The sequence below is a fragment of the Epinephelus moara genome, chromosome 24, assembly GCF_006386435.1.
Source record: "Epinephelus moara isolate mb chromosome 24, YSFRI_EMoa_1.0, whole genome shotgun sequence".
NCBI classification, from domain to species: Eukaryota; Metazoa; Chordata; class Actinopteri; order Perciformes; family Serranidae; genus Epinephelus; species Epinephelus moara.
Window position 1 is genome coordinate 5,785,233 of NC_065529.1, and position 17,653 is coordinate 5,802,885.

Consider the following 17,653-nt stretch of genomic DNA (forward strand, 5'->3'; position numbering starts at 1 on the left):
GAGGGAGGAGAGAGCGAAGCGTGAAGAATAGAGGAGGTGGGGAGCAGAGGAGTGGGGCTCCGGGGTTGTTTTCCAAACATTTAGCGAACGTTCATGGATCATCTCAGGGCCCGCCTGCAATTAGAGAGGGAGATATGCATAGTCAATGAGGCGTCTAAGACACTGGGGTAATTAGAGGACTAACCATGCTCCTGTCTGTCTTTCTGTCTGTCTGTGTTTCTCTGTTTGTTTGGTCTTGATCTGGTTTCCAGCTCAACTTGGTGTCCAACGTCACGTTGTCCAAATCGGCCCCTGAGGCGTCTCCTCCTTTGAGCCTTCCCCAGACCCCCACCACGCCCACAGCACCCCTCACACCCCTGTCCCAGACCCACTCCGTCATCACAGCCAACAGCCTCCACAGCGTGGGCCCCATGCGACGGCGCTACTCAGAAAAATACAACATGCCCATCTCTCCAGGTACTGCAGGACGAACACTCACACTCAAGTGTATCAGAAAATACATAGAATCTGGCCTGTTTAACAACTTACCCTATATAGTGTATCTGTACTGTACTGAGCCGGGCAATGTGGAGATAGTGGGTAAAGGGTAAATAATAGAGCAACAGTCTGGTAATGTAATGCAGCCTTTAAAACCATGAAAAGACAACACTAAGGATATCACAATATCCAAAATCTAAGACGATATCTAGTCTCATATCACAATATCAATATGATATTGATATATTGCCGTGCCCAACTCTGTATACTTTATACACAGCTATGTAATCATGCTAATATTTGTGTTATTAGCCACTAATAGCACATCACTGCTGACACCTGATCATTTTATTCTATGTTGACACGGTTTGTGTTTGTTCCCTGTGTGCAGATCTCAGTCAGAACAAAGAGTTTTACATGAATGCAGATGTTAGACCGCCGTTCACGTACGCCTCACTAATAAGACAGGTAAGGACTCCGCTTGTGCCTTTTAATCTGTCAAATTTTAAACATCCTCCACCCTGTCTAGTCACAGCAAGACACACAGCAGATGAGCTATTTAGAAAGCCACAAGCTCCATTTGTTCAACTTATTCCTCTGTTTCCCTCCTTGTTAAATTTTGAATGCAATTTAGAGAGAGGGGCAGATTAACCATCTTCAAATGAGTGCAAGAATGCATACGGGATTCAAAAAACAGCCACATATGACAATTGCATTTGATTAAGCATTTCAGTGGCTGTGATTATTACCAAATTCATTTCACACAACAGTAGGGATGGACCTGTTTTAAGATGGCCAGTCAATTATCGCCGGGCCGCAGTAATCTGGGATCTCAGGAATTAATCTGCGCCGGCCATAATTGCCGCCCTGTAATCTGCCTGAGAAATGTTTTCGCTTGCCCTTCATTTACACCCACAAAAGAAAATATATTCAAATCTGCCCGTTTTTGTATGAGAAGTGCAGAAGACTTCTATAAACAGAGTAAGCTGTACACTTTACATAGTCACTCTCTGTGCTGTTTGTGTGTTTTCCCTCCAGAGAACACACACACACACTAACCTGCACGCCTCTTGTGAATTATTGATCACTTTGTGAAGGGAGCAAAATTGTAAATGTTTGTTTCTGTCACTGTTCCTCATCCAGGCAATCCTCGAATCTCCAGAAAAGCAGCTAACACTAAACGAAATCTACAACTGGTTCACACGAATGTTTGCATATTTTAGGCGCAACGCGGCGACGTGGAAGGTAATTCTGCTGTTCTTCCTTTATACCAGCATCAGAGGAAAAGGAGACGTTGTGTTGATGTTGGGGAGAATCAAATGATAGCCAGGCATAAATGAACCTTTACCCAAACACATAACAATACTCCACTTATTCTGTCCAAATGAACCACCCTTTAAACAAACAATAGGAACCACATAGAAAAACCAAGCAGAGGGATATGTGCATGCTTGTAAAACAAAAAGAGAAAGAGAGAAGAAAAATGAAAGAAACGATTTCCCTGTAATATGCGGGGATGTTCTGGTGGTGGGTGGCATTAGTTTAACATAGTGATGCTCTGCCAGTGACTCCTGGCTGAGCCCCTCACACTCACTTCAGAAGGGAACACTCTGTTTTCCAGCAGGCCACAAACACAACAAAAACACAAGTCAGAAAAAGTCAGCTTTGAATGAAGAAAACAGTAATGAAGCATTGAAAGCCTCCTCTAAGCTTTAGCTGATTTGTCATACACACACATAAACACACTGCCACCACCCTGCTCCACCCCCGTCCTCCATCTCACACTTACTGACAGTCCTTCCATAGGGGCACACTGGTGTTATAACCACTGGATTCCACAACTCTCTCTGTGTCTACACACACACTTAGTATACACACGCACTCAGCAGAGCTCCTGCAATAACAAAGGGATGATATATGCAGGTCTGCTTCATGCCTAAATGATTTGGATTGGACGCTGGCTTTAAGTTTTAATAGCTCTTTTTTTCCTCACATTGTAACGGGGAAATGACCTGAACCTTTTCTACTCAGTGAAAATATTCTGAATATCTCACTGATCAGAAAAAGGAAGCTTTGTGAATGATAAGGACAAAAGAGAATGTCAGTAACTCTATTGCCATGGAAACCAAGAAATATTTATATATTGTTTAGGTCATTTGAAACTTCAGGGCCATTTACTGCCAATAACACTCTGCTTTATTTATTGTTTTCATTCAGGTTTCATCCAGTGCTTGTCAAAATATTTCTTCTTTGATATGATTTTTGTTTCTTTACTCCCCATGCAGACATGTTTAACTGTACTGATAGCAACCTTTTTCTTTCTCTCTTTGTGTTTTTACACCAACTGCAGAATGCAGTCCGGCATAATCTTAGTCTTCACAAGTGTTTTGTGCGAGTAGAAAACGTAAAAGGGGCTGTGTGGACAGTCGACGAAATAGAGTTCCAAAAGAGACGGCCTCAAAAGATCAGTGGGTAGGTTTGGCCCTTTTGAGCATCTGTCTCACTGATGGGAAGAGGCTGCTGCTGCTGCTCCATCTCATTGTCTGTGTGCCATAACGTCCAAAGACCCCGCTTGCTTTGGTGTGCTCCCCTTCATGCTTTAAGAAGCCTTTTGGTGATGCCTCATAACCCACAGTGGCTTATTTTCATTTTGATCCTCACCCTGTCCCCCACCTCCCTGTGTGTGTGTGTCTGTGTGTGCCTGGCTTCTGTCTGTCCTGTCCATCACTGCATCTGCATCTGGCTGTCCCCCCTCCCTCCCCTCTGCTGCTGGTTTGCTTTCCCAGGGTGCCATTCGCACCAACCTTTCCCTGCATAAGTGCTTTGTGAGAGTAGAGGATGAGTTTGGGTCCTTTTGGACTGTTGATGATGAGGAGTTTAAGCGCGGCCGCCACATACAGCGAGGCCGTCCTCGGAAATACGCCGCTGATGAGAACTTTGACGAGCTGCTCGTACAGTAAGCACTTCCACCTGCCCTGCAACCTCCAGAGGCCCCTGGCCCCACCTGCATGCGCCCCCCGCCCTCCCTCCATCAGTGTTGTCATCATGCTTTTTGTGTTTAGCTTCATGCATCAAGCCTCCATCAACCTGTTCTTCCTTCTCAAAGTGTTGAAGATGTGGTATTGTCAAGTGATTGAACATCTTAGAACTATAGCCACATTACTACGCCTGTAAATGTATTTAGTGCTTATACAAAGTGCATTGATTTCTTTTTATGAAATAAGATACCGTAGCTGAGGAATGCACGCTAGGTGAGACATGAGTCTGTGGTTGTAATTACATTTTTCCTCTTGCAGAAGTCCAGCCTTAGTGAAGAACATTCAGACCAGCTTGGGCTATGGTCCGACCCTCTCTGCTGCCTTCCAGGTAAAAATAAAGTGACCTCATCCTTCGCTGCCTCACTTAAAACTTTTAAAGGCATTAAATAATAAAAGTTTCTCTCCATCTTGTATGCCCACTCACCTCCTCTTTGTTTTTAAGGGGTTGTACCGGTGTGAAAAGAGTGATGGGCATCTAAGAAAGTGCTGACAACTCTCTTCCGTTTCACATTTAATGCTCCGGGCTTTTCTTTTCAGGCTTCAATGGCAGAAAACAACATACCTCTATACACTACTGCTTCCATTGGAAGTCCCACCCTCAACTCCCTGGCTAACGCCATCCGTGAGGAGATGAATGGAGCGATGGACCATGGAAACAGCAACGGCAGTGACAGCAGCCCGGGACGCTCGCCCCTGCCAGCTATGTGAGTGGCACGCACGCTTTCTGTCTCCACCACAGTCTGTGTAAGAAAAGAGAAGCAACGCAGAGCATTTAAGATGCTACTGAGACACTCTAAATAGATTCAAATGATTTCAGTGCCCACCCAAAATGTTCTGTAGTGACCTAATACATGGCATTAGATGAAAGAGAAACAATGAGGACAATAAATAAAGTGAAGAGGGTGATATTGGAGTGGTGTGTGGGGGTCATGGCCAGAGCTGTGGCTGGCCTCCCTGCCGAAAAGGAAACTCCACCTTTTTCGAAGGGAAGAAAAAGACCGGAGCCCCTCTGTTATTTCAACAGCGAGTTTATGAACTCTCCTTTATGTGTCCTGCTGTCTGTCTGAGTCTCACCATAATCAGCATTCCAATTTGTTAAAATATTTACAAAATGCCAGAACGCAGAGTGACAGAGCTGCTGGCTCGGACACGGCGAAACGCGAGCCTGCAACACATTCAGAAAGCGCCTCTGAGCCTGCTGAAAGAAAAACAACACAAAAGCATAATTAGTCTGGAGGACATCATCCAAGATTCTCATGTAGGAAAGTTGCGGTCGGCCTGGAAACCGCAGCTCCCCGTTCACTTGTTGTATAGGAGTGTCTGCTAAGTTGTTTGAAGCCTAAAATAATACAGCACACGCTGCATCGTTTCCAGATGTGGGGGCAGACCACCGATGCGCGGCGCGGGTAGACTCGGGGATGGCCTCCTGAAATGTCTGAGCTTGGGGGAAATTCAGCCTGAAAACAAAAAAAAAAAAAAAGGTGCAGTAATGAGCTCCTGGCCAAATTCAGGAAAGTGCCATCCCTAATCACTGTGAACATAGCTCTGAGCATGGCTGTGGAACAGGAAAGGCAGAGACAGGATGGGTGTGCTGGCCTAAAGGCAGCCTGCTTCTCCCTCTGCCCCTCTGCTTCTATCTTTAGGCTGATGGAGCTCACAAACCCGCTCTCCATAATTATGTCTATAAGCTTTATGCAAGCACAAAATGAGTTAAATCTGTTTTCCTTTGCTTTTAAAGAACTTTATTCTCTTATTAACAAAACATACCTGCTGTTTCATGCCTACAGATGGAGCGTTAAATGCAACATACAGTAGCTCCATCTCTGGAAGTCTCCTCTTGCTCACATGTTTCACCACGATGCTTTGGCTCACACCGCTCCAAATACAAGTTCATCACCAGTGTTAACTGTGTAACAACATGTGTTTCCCACATGTGCCAGTGTGCCGCTGGTCGACAGGACACAGCTTTTTAACACAGCGAAGAAACCAGAGCACTTCTCTTCTGTTAAACAGCCAGACGAGAATCAGGTATCCAGAGAAGGCTAATTATGAGCAAAGTGTAGAATCAGCATGCAGTTCAATAGCATAATAATAACAATTTCATGTCTGCCCCGCAGCCACAGAGTCAGACCTGAGGCAACGGCACTTGTGGAGTTACTTTGATGTGAAAATGATAGAAAAGCTGACTTTACTTTTTCCCCTTTTTATAATTCACACAAAAAATATGTCAGCTCATTAGCATACGAGTGTCTCCATCACATTAGCCGCAAATCACACAAGACATCCCGGTGTGAATAAATCAAATGCGGGCTTTGGTGATGAAGAATGTGCCAGTTGTCCCTTGTTGTTGTAGTAAATGAGCCCGGTGCCTCATCCTGACACCGCTCTACCTCCACTACAGCAGCCTGGCACCGCGGGTTAGAGCGGTGAGTCCCCTGCAGCTGCTCATAATGTTTTTCTTTTTTTTTTTTCTCCTCCTTTCTGCCACAGCCAGGCCCTCCTCTCCCCCTCTGCTTTATTCCTGCTCTGTTTCTGTAATGAGAAATTTGGCAGATCTCATCTCTTTAGTGGCTCTTTTGCCCAGGCTGTGAGCTGGGGGGGCTCATGTTTTTGCCTTGTTTACAAGTGACAGCGTTATTATTCTCATAAGGGCTCTGTTTCTTATCACAGTGTTGTGCCGAACGCGCCGCTGCTGCTCTCCGCGCGCGCCTTTCCTGCCAGCGCTTTTCTTCCCTTATTGACACTTGGTTGAAAATATGCATTAATTCTGGAGTTTAAAGCATGTACGGCGGTGTCTGGTCGCTGTGTTTGCTTGAAGTTGATTAATGATAGAAGCCGGCTCGGGGTCGTCCTCTGGAGACCCGCCTCGCAGGTTGTGCATGTTAACGAGCAGGAAGGGGAACACACAGCGCGCCGCTGATCCTCCGCCACCAGGAGGCTGACAACGGCAGCCCACTCGCTCTGCAGAGTCCATTCTCTCCTCTCCTCGTCTCACGTTGTTAATCTTCCTCATTTATCAATTCTAAGTGAATACCCTGTTGTCGGTTGCCATGAAAATAAAAAGCCTGCAGCTTTGCTGGGATTGGAATACCTCAAAAGAAAGCTGAAATTATCATCAGCACCAGTGAGGCCCCCACTCACAGTCTCATTGAAGCCAGACATTTGTTTTTGTTCCCCTGTTTCTTTCTTTATAAACAGAATCAGCTCAGGTCTGTATCGTTTTGTGCCTGCGTGTGTGAAAGGTTATTAAAAAAAGAAAGTTAGTAGAACTGGAGCCATATTTTTTCTCTCTGCTCCTCCTCCAGGCATCACATCAGCGTTAAGGAGGAACCACTGGACCCCGAAGACCACGAAGGGCCCCTCTCCCTGGTAACAACCGCCAATCACAGTCCGGATTTCGATCACCACAGAGATTACGACGACGACCAGGGCCACGACGACATGCTGTAAGGCTAGCGCCGCCCCCTCTCCCCAGCCTCAGAGGCAGAGGCAGTCTGGGTCATCTGGGAGACGGAAATGCTCCGCAGATAACAAACACTGAACTGCAGTCTCAGCCACTGATGATGACAGCTCTCAAATGTCTCCGAGTTAACTTTTTAGTGCCATTACAACACATAGCAAGAACACACACATGAGACAAACACACACACCCCACATGAGGGATTTTTTTTTCTGATTACTTTCTACTTTTGATTTAAGTAAAACTTTATTTCTACTCATGTGTGGGACGGACTTGTTTGGTACGGGGGGCGTTCGCGGTCAGAGACCCTCGCCGTGCAGCCAGGACGGACTGCACCCAGCAGACTGCAAGGGGGGTTGTGTCTCTACCCCCTCCCACCCCTCTGCTCTCTCTCCCTCCCTCTCTCTCAGACACACACATCTGACCACAAACTCAAGAGAGAGAGAGTGACTGACGTTTAATTTACACCGCGTGTGTGAGAACGGAGCGAGTGCGGACTTCTGTTCATTGTCACTGCCTTCAACACTTCTCATTGGTTTGATTCCATCTATAGTGGGAGGGATGTTTTTATTTGGGTGTATTTTTTGTGTTGGGGGGTGAGAGGTTTAAATATCAACATAATGTGTCTTTTTCCATTCAATGCTGTTATTGATGTTGCGTCTTTTTTGTTTTAATGATTTCTTTAAACTGATCAGACCTCATGCCCATGCTGTGGAGATTCTGTGTGGTCAGCACTTGATGATGAATGTTTATGATTTCCTTTCATGTTGTTCTTTTAAGACACACACACATGAAGCCGAATGTCACATACCAAGTAGTGTTTTTCTGTCATTTATTCCACAATCTTCTAAAGAAAAAAAAAAAAAGTCACCACTCTGACGTGTAGCCACCCCCTCACCCCCTCCTTCATCCCCCTCCTCCACCCCCTCCTCCTGCTCATGAAGTCCATTGGCGATGCACTACTCGTAATGAAGGCTCTCTCCACGCATCAATGAAGTTTAATTTAAGATGCGAATGAATGACAGAGAAATCATGCAGGTTATGATTTATCCTTATGAAATTATACTTTAAAACAGCCCCTCACGGCAGAGCATGTCGAGCCGCAACAGAATTTCTGATCACCCACAAGCTCTGGTTTTTTTTTTTTTTAAAAAGCAAAATGAAAATGTCAGGTGTGCGCCGGAGAGATAATGATTTAGACCAACTAATTGTGATTCCTGAACACAACCGTCATTGTTAATCAAACGTGTCTGCTTTTCCACGCTGTAATTTCATTCAGCGCTCCGAGATAAACGTGCATTCCCTGTAGTTTTATTTGTATCGCGCGCATGACCAGTTTTAAGTTTCAGTCGAGTGTTGAAAATTGCACGCCGGATGAAACGCTCGTTTTCTTTCATAAAGGGTATAAAAAAAAAGAAATCGCCAAGACTTGCAATAAGACCTGAACATTGCACATTCCAGCATTTGACAGCCATCGTAAAGGGCCCAAACATACAGTACATTTAGGGAGTGTGGATGCCTCGACGTTCAATGTCACCCAAAAAGCCAATAGTTGTAGTCCACAGCATTGAACTGAGTGGAATCCACATGTGGTTTTTATGATGCAGCAACAACAAATTCCAGCGTTGGTAGGGAGTTAAATTTTACAGAGACCACGAATTTCAAGACTGCAATCAACCACTTTTAATTTTTATTTATTATTATTATTATTTTATGTTTTATTTGGCTTTTTTATGTGTTTGAATATCTTGTTCTGTGACTACCAAAGATAAACTACAAAGTCAATGTTGTGTGTTCCATGCAATAGCAGATAAGGCCAAATATCTCCCCTCCATTCTCTCCCATCGGACGATCCAAGCAGCTGCGATGGAGCCGGTGGCAGACAGAATCGAGGGAAACGCTCCTCGAACTGGTGTTTTCATTCATTTTTTTTTTCTTTATAAAAACCAAAGGGGGTGTCTCGACCAGGACAGCTGCAGTCATGTTTGCAGTGACCAAAACTGAATGGGAGGCGCTGACAGTCTGACTACACGATGACCAAATTAGGGAAACTTTTTTTTTGTCTTTGGGCCAGTGAGTGGAAAAGGGAGCTTTTTCTTTTTTCTTTCTTGGGTCAGGAGCAGATTTGTGTGCAACATAAAGGGTATGTAGATAGTGGAAAAAAATATACTGGTAAATGGGAAAAGCTTTGCAGAGAACAATGTGAAACGGATTCTATACTTCAACTGGACCACACAATGATTCAATGTTTCTTTTATTCCTTATTCATTTGTATCCTTTGAAATGATTGTATGCCACTTTTTAGGGGTCTTTTTGGCGAGACTTTATGATTGTGTTTTAGTTTCTGTCAACTTATTACTTTTTATATTAAAAAAACACTCCTGTCAACTAATAAGCTGGGTACAAGGTACTTTATGGCAGTTATTGTTATTTTATTTTGTTAAGTTCACCGCTCATTAACTAAGAAAAAAAAGGAAAAGGGCAATCTGTGGTTTCCAGAAGTTGTATTTAATATCCAGGCAGCTGTGGGATGGGTCAGTTACAGCCGGGCTAGGATCGTGAGAACAGGGCCGAGCTCATCCACAAACCCCCAGTCATCTGGCTGGTTTGTTTGGTATTCGAAAAGGAGGAAAAGCGCTGGTAGATTAGAACATTCTCAGCATGTGTAGCTTGACATTACTAAAGATAACAGCATGAGAAAACCGTTTGTACGCATACCTCAGTTCAAACCTATAGGGAATGATTCAATTAAACGAGAAAATAAATAAACATTTCACTCAGTTGCACTTAGTTGTACGTCTTGCATGTGTAGTCTGATATTGTAGAGAGAAAACTACAAAAAAAGAGAAAAAAAGAAAATGAAATTAGAGCTTGTTTATCTTAAGGGTTTCATCCTTTTTTCTTTTTTTTTGCCAAACCAATCCAAACCTCAGGCCTTTTGTTCACGGAAACATCACCCAGCTGTGTGTGGCACCATTCATCCTGTCAAAGTCTGTTCTCTGATGGGTTGTTTTAAGGGCGTTCCAATATTAGGTTGTACATACATGTCGGTATAGCCTTTGTCTTTTTCCTGTCTTTTCCTCTCTCTCTCTTTCTCTTTTTATTTTAAGATCAAAAAATACATTTGTGTTATGATGTTTGCTTTATCGCAACTGCTTTGTATTAACTATGAAATAGCTATGAGAAAAACTGCTGTATGTATTGGAATAGCAAACTGTGCTGCAAATGTATTTTACTTAGTAATCCTTGCTTTAAAAAAAAAAAAAAGAAAAGAACAAAAAAAATCACATCATCCACGCAGACATCTGGGTGAGCTGGGCAGGGGCAGGCTGGGGGGGATCGGGATTATCCCCGATTTTGGATTTTAAACTGTAATATAGAAAACAGACTTTTCTCTGTTATCATTGACCTAAGCATTTTGTACAGATTTTTTTCCCTCTTTGTGTTAAGCTGTTTTTTGATACTTCCTTTTGATGGTCCAACCACTGCCTTCTGTGGCTGTATGTTAAAGATTACTGCTCTGAGAAAAGGGCAGACAGGTATATTTCCTCTACAAGACGGAGATATCTTGCATGACTAATCCCAGGGTCACAGAGATGGGGGGGATGGGGGATATGTTTTAAGTGGTCAGTAATAATATAAGGGTGTATCAATCTAATGATATTTTATATGAAATTAATAGGAAAAAGAAAAAAATATGCAGTGCCAAGATGTAAAGAATATTGTTAAATGCTGTTTTCTCTTTTTGTTTGAAAAGTTCATTTCACTCGCGCATCAAAGATGTGTCCTTCTCATCCGTGTCATAAAGGTAAAATCACACACTTTGTTTTGGCATCAAGATATTTATATTTTTATCTCAAGGGTCATTGTAAATGAGTCAAACCAAGCACAGCAGGCAGGTCAAAGGTCAGACGCAGCTGGAGACTTAACGTCCTGCAAACTGCGGCCGTGTGGCATCGGATCCCCCCAACATCACACACTGGCACCCGAGCTAAAGACGCCATTGTTTCATCCATCACCAACCATCCAGCCCGCTGTCATTCCGTCCCCCTCTCTCACTCCTCTCTCGCACCACGCTTTGGTTTTCTCCAGATGGAGGGGGAAGGAGGGAGAGAGGAGGGGAAAGGAGGGAGGGGGGAGGGGGGGCAGCCCAGGAGCTGTCACGGTGCTCTCATCCTGCAGCAGCTTTTCTTTTTTTTTCTCTTTCTTTTTCTTTGAAGATGTACTCTGTAGTTTCTTTTGCCTGTTTTTTTTTTTTTTTTTATAGAGAAATATTATTGCTCATCACTTCCATCAGTCTGTAACCTCCTCATCATTCCTCGTCTGTCTGATGCAGACCACTCTGTTGTAGTCAGTGGCGATGACTGACGTGAGCATTCTAAACATGCAATAAAATGCTGGTTGTTCAGATCGTTTGCTCCAAGTCTCTCATTCTGTCTGTTCTGTACAGTGTTGCAATATGGACCTGCAACTTCTAACCGTGTCACTTGCAGTTGAACTCTAGTGCAGAGTGCAGAATTAAATATTAAGTTTAAATACAGTTACTTTTTATTTTGATTCGCACATGCAACTGCACTTTTTGCATCATTAGTAAGTCCTCATAATGTAAAACACCAGCTTTGTGTTGAGCTGCTATCTACTGTGAAGTCAAGCAATGCATCAAAAGTTAAGGGAGGATATTTCTGACTCACACAAACATTATTGTTGTGTTAACAATAACAGAGTATGTGTCATCAGTGCTGTTTCCTCATCATTTTGGCCTGCAGAACAGTTTCACACAGACCTGTGTTTGTCATCCGCAGCAGGACTCTCATCTCAGCCTCAGCATTAAATTATATCGTAATTAAAAAGAGACAGTTAAACTGTCTTTTCCTAACAGCAATTTAGGTAACTGCATTTGATAAGCTATAAATTGTAACAGCATTAAAATTCCAGAAATAATAGCGATATGGATTTGGTGACGGGAGCTAATGCTGATGACCAGGACTTGGGTTTTTACGACGGAGGCACAGGTCATGTTGGCCACTAAACAGGAGACAGAGATCAAGTCTAAGCACTTTTAATCTTGTGAAACAAGCAATTACAAATAGTTGCATTGATTTGTTAAAAAGCTTTAGGTGACATAAATCGTTTCTTGCTTAGCTTATTGCTGGAAAACATAAATGTCAAGTGTATTATTAATTAAGGCCTTTGAAAGACAAGATTTAATGGAAACGATATAAAATCACAAGCAATCTTTCCGTAGGCAGTATTTCACCCGACGCTCAGGATTCATGTGTATCAGTGTTGTTGTCATGACACTGATCACAAACCGGATCAGATAACATAAAATCAGAGGGAACACAGAGTAAAAGAAGCCAGTGTTTGTGTTTAAAAATCATCCAGAGCTGAAACATTCACATAAATTAATTGCGCAGTAACTTAGAGAGGGGCATTAACATATGATATTATTATAGACCATTAAGGTGGATGAAATATTATGGGAACAGTGGGTCTCTGTGGATATACGTGTACAGTGACATGATCAGCCAATACTGGTCCTCCACGCATAAATCTCAATCTCCCTGCACACAGTTGACAACACCTCAGTGGAACTTCATACATGACAAAACAAAACTTCATATTTTGGTGTTATTCCTTATCAGTCATTTTTCTACGGTGGCCCTGATAGCTCAACACACTGCAGATTAAAATTAAAAAAAAAAAAAAAACACAGAGAAAACGCAACCAAATGCAGAATCAGGCTCCAAGTAGCACCACATGACAAAAACTGTATCCAGACGACGCACACAGCCAGGACCAGCTTGTTGGATTTTGGCTTATAAAGTTATTGAAGTCGGCTACCAATCAGTGGTGTCGGAAAAATGAGCTAAAATGTAGTTTCATTTAATTTTACATCAGAATGGCATGATTCAGATATAGTGCTGTTAACCTAGCGTTGGGCTCTTGCTTATCATTAGCCTGCCGATTTAGATAATCTGACGAAAACTATCTTAGTTAGTTGGTTATTGTTACTTTCAGAATTGTCACCAAGTAAAGGACAAAAATAAACGCAAATTGTTTAATTAATGGTTTTAGTTTATGGTTTAGATGGCATGAATAATATTATAAAATGCACGCCGACACTTTTTGTGATGAACCAACGGGCAGCAGTTACATGATTGTTGGCTAATGAACAAATTAAGCGAAGTGATGGGTTTCATTTTATCATGTAAGAAAAACCTGTTTAACCTGCTTGTCTCATATAATGGACTCTGAAATGAACTATCAATGTTAAAGCCAGTTAACGTTAGCTTGTTTCACAATTCATCGTATGTATTTTGTCAGATTGTTTGAATCAGCAGGCTAATACCAAGCAAAAGGCTAACGCTATCTGGTGTGTTTTCTGTGTTTGCAGCCATATTTTGTAAAACTGGTGACAAAGTTTTACAAATTTGATTGACTTTTTCTCTAATTTCCACACTTTCAGTGGCAAAGAAGCTTTGAATGAAACAAACCAGTGTTTAAGTACAGTTCTCGTTTTTCTAATTTCTGCGAAGGTCAGTTGACAAAAACACTTTCTCATGTACCTGTATTTATATCCCTAAGCAGATAGTTTAGGTTCATATCCGCCCAAGTTTCAAAATGTCCACCTCAGAGATTTCTGCCTCAAGTGGTGGCGGGCGATAACACGAGATCTGGTGCTGAGCTGAAGTAATGAAAACCAAATGAAAACATAAGCATGTCTTCACACCAGGTCTATACTAAAAAAAAAGAGTGTCTCTGAGTTGCACATTCAAAACATGCATTCTGTTATTTTAAGATATGAAGATAGACTTTTTTTGAGTCAGGCATTGCCTGACCAAATCACAAACGTGAATTTGTGTGGAACCTCTTAGTTCATTTTTAATTTCCAAGGAGCATTATCAATGGCTGTAGCCCAAAATGCCTCTGTAAGCAATTGCAGAGAGTAACGAAACATGATGTAGTACTCAGGGGGAAAAAATATAAACTGACTACAGCTTGCAGAGATGAGTCATGATGGTGTAACAGACATACTGATGTCTGTGTACTATAGTGTTTCAGCATAAAGTTCTATCAGCTGCAGCCATCTTGGTTGTTTCTTAAAATGTCTCAATAGAGTTTCTTTTTGCTAGACTAGGTTTATGCTCGCTGTTGTGTCCCCAGCACAGGAGCCAAAAAAAGATGTCATCACGTATTTTGCGTTAAATGCGAGTTGCAGTCATAATTGCAAACTAGCCCAATGTTAGATAAACGGTTGTGAATGGCCCAGCCAGGGCGAGGTGGGCTAGAAATCTGTCCGAAAGGGGGGCAGAGCAGATCCATTTGCTGGAGCAAATAAAACATGAGCTTCCAGATACATCTGGTTCCCAGACTGTAGACTTTCAGCACACTGCCCTCACTAGCTATGTAGGATATACAGTCCCTGTTCTTAACCGACCACAAAGTTGTGATTGGTTGATTTTTAATCAGTGAGCACAACAACAGATATGTCTATGTCACTCAACAACTCAGGGCCCATTTTCATTAGGAATAGAAAACACAGATACATGAAAGTATTCACAGTCATTTAAAGTTTGTCTTTATTGTTAACGTGCATAACTTTTCATCTATGTTTTTTCCATTCCTGGCAGAAATGGTCTTCCATACAATCCAGGTTGTGAGTAGTATCTTGAAACCTGGGCAAATACAATCAAAGTTATCTACAAACCTAGATACCACTTGAGGAAGTAAGTGTGAACTGACCCTGTAACACTGATAATTGCCTTCATTAATCACACATATTGCTATTTAACCTATCCAAGAGATGCTCCCTTCTCTTCTTGTCCGTCATGCTCTGCAGACATCAGACAGATCACCAGTTATATTATTTAGCTCTGTTATATTTGCAAAAACAAACACGGATGGCCGCTGTTCACTTTGCTCTAATTGAAGTGTGGCACAGCCTCATCCATTCACACAAGAGCTTCAGTCAAATAGTCAGAGCTGGCAAACTCCCAACATTGCAGTGAGGCAATTAGCAGTCCTGCAGTGTTTGTTATTCATGGTTTGATGTAAAAATGTGTTTATTAAGATGGGCTGCAGGCCCTGGTGTGCAATAGACCTGCTTGTAATTAGATTCCAATTATTTGTCTGTTTCTGATATTGTAAACTGGCACTTACCACATCAGTTAAATTGACACACTGCACTGCTTGGTTTACTCGGTAATTAAAATGTGTTCTGTTAATTAGATGATGACCACTTTATTCCAGGGCTCTTGTGTTTGGGCTCCTCGGCGGCTCGCTGTTTGGATCATGAGTTGCCAGACGCTTCCCTAATCAGCCCTTGTTTTGTTTCAATTACCACCTGCTGTTCAAAAGGCATGCCTCGCTGCCCCTACCCTTACACACACTGACACACACACACACACACACACGCGCATACACACACATACACAACAATAACACAAAGCCTGCTTTACTACCAGCTCCAGCTCCAACACAACAATCAGTAATTCACAGCTGGGCCCGCTTTCTTCTTTATTAGACGGCACAGCTAGGTTTCTAAGAGAGTCCAAGCTATTAAAAAGGGAACTAAAGCAAGATGAAAGTATAAAGGTACTTATCACATCAGTTAGCGGGCCTCGTGTGAGTAGCCAATGGTTAATTACACTCATTGAGTAAACAGCTGAGATGCTCAGATGTCTCCTTCTCTTGGTAACAGAGGGTTAAGGGTGGGGGAGCTGTTGAATCCACTGATGAGTTTGCTAACTGAAGATGACTAACAATGTAATGCAGGTGCTGTGATGGGAAACTGAATGTGGGTGTAGTGCTGGACTCGCTCATGTTGTTATAGCAACAAAAATCCCCAAATTTCTTCTCTTCCTTTCTGAGATCAGTTTAATGTTTGGCTGTTGGGACTTCACTCAAGTTTTATATGAAGCAATAAAGTTTATTCTTGACTTAGGAAATAATAGTTTGGCAAACAATCCCGACTTAGGGTCCATTTCCTGGCTATTTCCAGAGTTTTTTACCGTATCATACAGTCGTCATCGGCGGGTGGAGTCAGCTCAGTTAGTATAGAGTCATATCTGTGAGCTCATTAGCTGTTTCAGGATGTAAAGTCTGTGCTGAGACTAAGTGAACACTAATATCACAGGAAATACACGTCCAGACTTGTTTAGACAAGAAATGATGAAATCTGGGGACATGGGTGTATAACTGAATAGGCTTACCAGGCCCAGACTCAGGGGTCCAAGGGCTCAGGCCCATAAGCCAGAGTCGCTCTTTGCATTTTTTGTTAAAAGGCTTGGTCATCATGTCAGTACCAGAGCCCCAAATGTCCTAAAATACAGAGAAACTAAAGGAATAGCCTAAACGTTCCCCTCACTATCCCCTCTCACTGCAGCTACAGGACTTTAGATGGACTGAGTCCTCTTTGCAATTTGGGCCCCTCAATTCTACAGCATGTTGTACCTGCACAAGGTGGGTTGGGGGGCCTTTTACACATCTGAACCTAGGGGTCCATTGTATCATAATCCACCAATGTCTGGGGATGTGTCATGTTTTTCTAACTGCCAACAGATCCCCAAAGCCAAGGTAAATTGATTCTGTGGCAACAGAAGCATTATCAACAAACGGCATACTGATAGTTAATTAAAGCTTAGTTTATAGTTATTTTTGGTGAACACACACTGGAATTATGATTATTACTATAATTATTGACTAATTATTAGTAATGTAGTGTACTTTATGTATGTTATTTCAACAGTTCTTGGTTTTACACATTATAACATTTAATATACTCTTTTTAAGTATTTGTTAATAATGAATAAATGATTTGTAAACCTTTGAGAAATAGTCTGTAGTCATCTATAAACATTACATAGATAGATGAAGCAGATATTACTTTCTAAACTGTCTGTAAACATTATTTGGATGGCTGTTATAATGTTGCAATTGATAACTACAATGCTTTGTTAAATGGTTAATAAATACTGTTTAGTGAAACTATAAACATTATTTGAGCCGCCATTAAAAAGTTGCAATGCATCAATAGACTGCTAAAATAAATGGTGGTGTAGTGGTTAGCACTGTCGCCTCACAGCAAGAGGGTTCCTGGTTCCTATGCAGCGTTTGCATGTTCTCCCCCATGTCAGCGTTTTCTCCAGATACTCCGCCCATCCGCCCACGACCCTCAAGATGATAAGCAGCTGTGGAAATGGATGGATGAATGAATAAAAAATTGTAAACATTATTAATTGTTATTTCAATGTTTTGTTGTTAACTAAAGTTTATTTAATATAAATTTACCATGTTTTAATGATATTTTTTTTTATAAAGTGTTACTGATTTGACTAAGAAGCCTTGTGCATCAAAGATTTATCTTATTCCTATAAATGAAAAACAGATCAGTGAGCCACACTGTTGCACTGGATGACATGTTCCTTGGTTACCATGAACACATATACAAATACTCAATCGAGCACTAAATGTGGTTTAATGCTAAAAATAGTTCCCTACAGGTGCACTTTAAACTCTTTAAGTAACCTTTGTTTTTGTTTTTTTTAAGACATCTTTAGTAGGAACCATTGAGCTTAGGGTTAAACGCCAAAGACAGTACTGAGAGCTGGGATATGTTGACAGTAACAAATTATAGAATATTGCCAGCTTTATCCTTTAAGGAGTTTTGTTAAGT

At 42.0% G+C, this 17,653-nt stretch overlaps 1 protein-coding gene across 14 annotated transcripts in view; it reads left to right on the plus strand.

Moving 5' to 3' along the window:
* foxp1b (forkhead box P1b) overlaps nucleotides 1–11,385 on the plus strand; it is a 183,957-nt gene extending 172,572 nt beyond the window's left edge. For 9 of the 14 annotated variants that reach the window (XM_050038831.1, XM_050038833.1, XM_050038836.1 and 6 more), the window contains 7 exons: nucleotides 252–456; nucleotides 869–945; nucleotides 1,621–1,722; nucleotides 3,264–3,433; nucleotides 3,774–3,843; nucleotides 4,053–4,219; nucleotides 6,821–11,385. In XM_050038831.1, the coding sequence (XP_049894788.1) occupies nucleotides 252–456; nucleotides 869–945; nucleotides 1,621–1,722; nucleotides 3,264–3,433; nucleotides 3,774–3,843; nucleotides 4,053–4,219; nucleotides 6,821–6,965 (936 nt within the window). In that variant the 3' untranslated portion in view covers nucleotides 6,966–11,385. Of the gene's footprint in view, nucleotides 1–251; nucleotides 457–868; nucleotides 946–1,620; nucleotides 1,723–2,827; nucleotides 2,950–3,263; nucleotides 3,434–3,773; nucleotides 3,844–4,052; nucleotides 4,220–6,820 lie in introns of those variants that run through there. The other 5 variants (XM_050038838.1, XM_050038842.1, XM_050038843.1 and 2 more) reach the window with 2 other exon arrangements.
* Nucleotides 11,386–17,653: the final 6,268 nt, after the last annotated feature.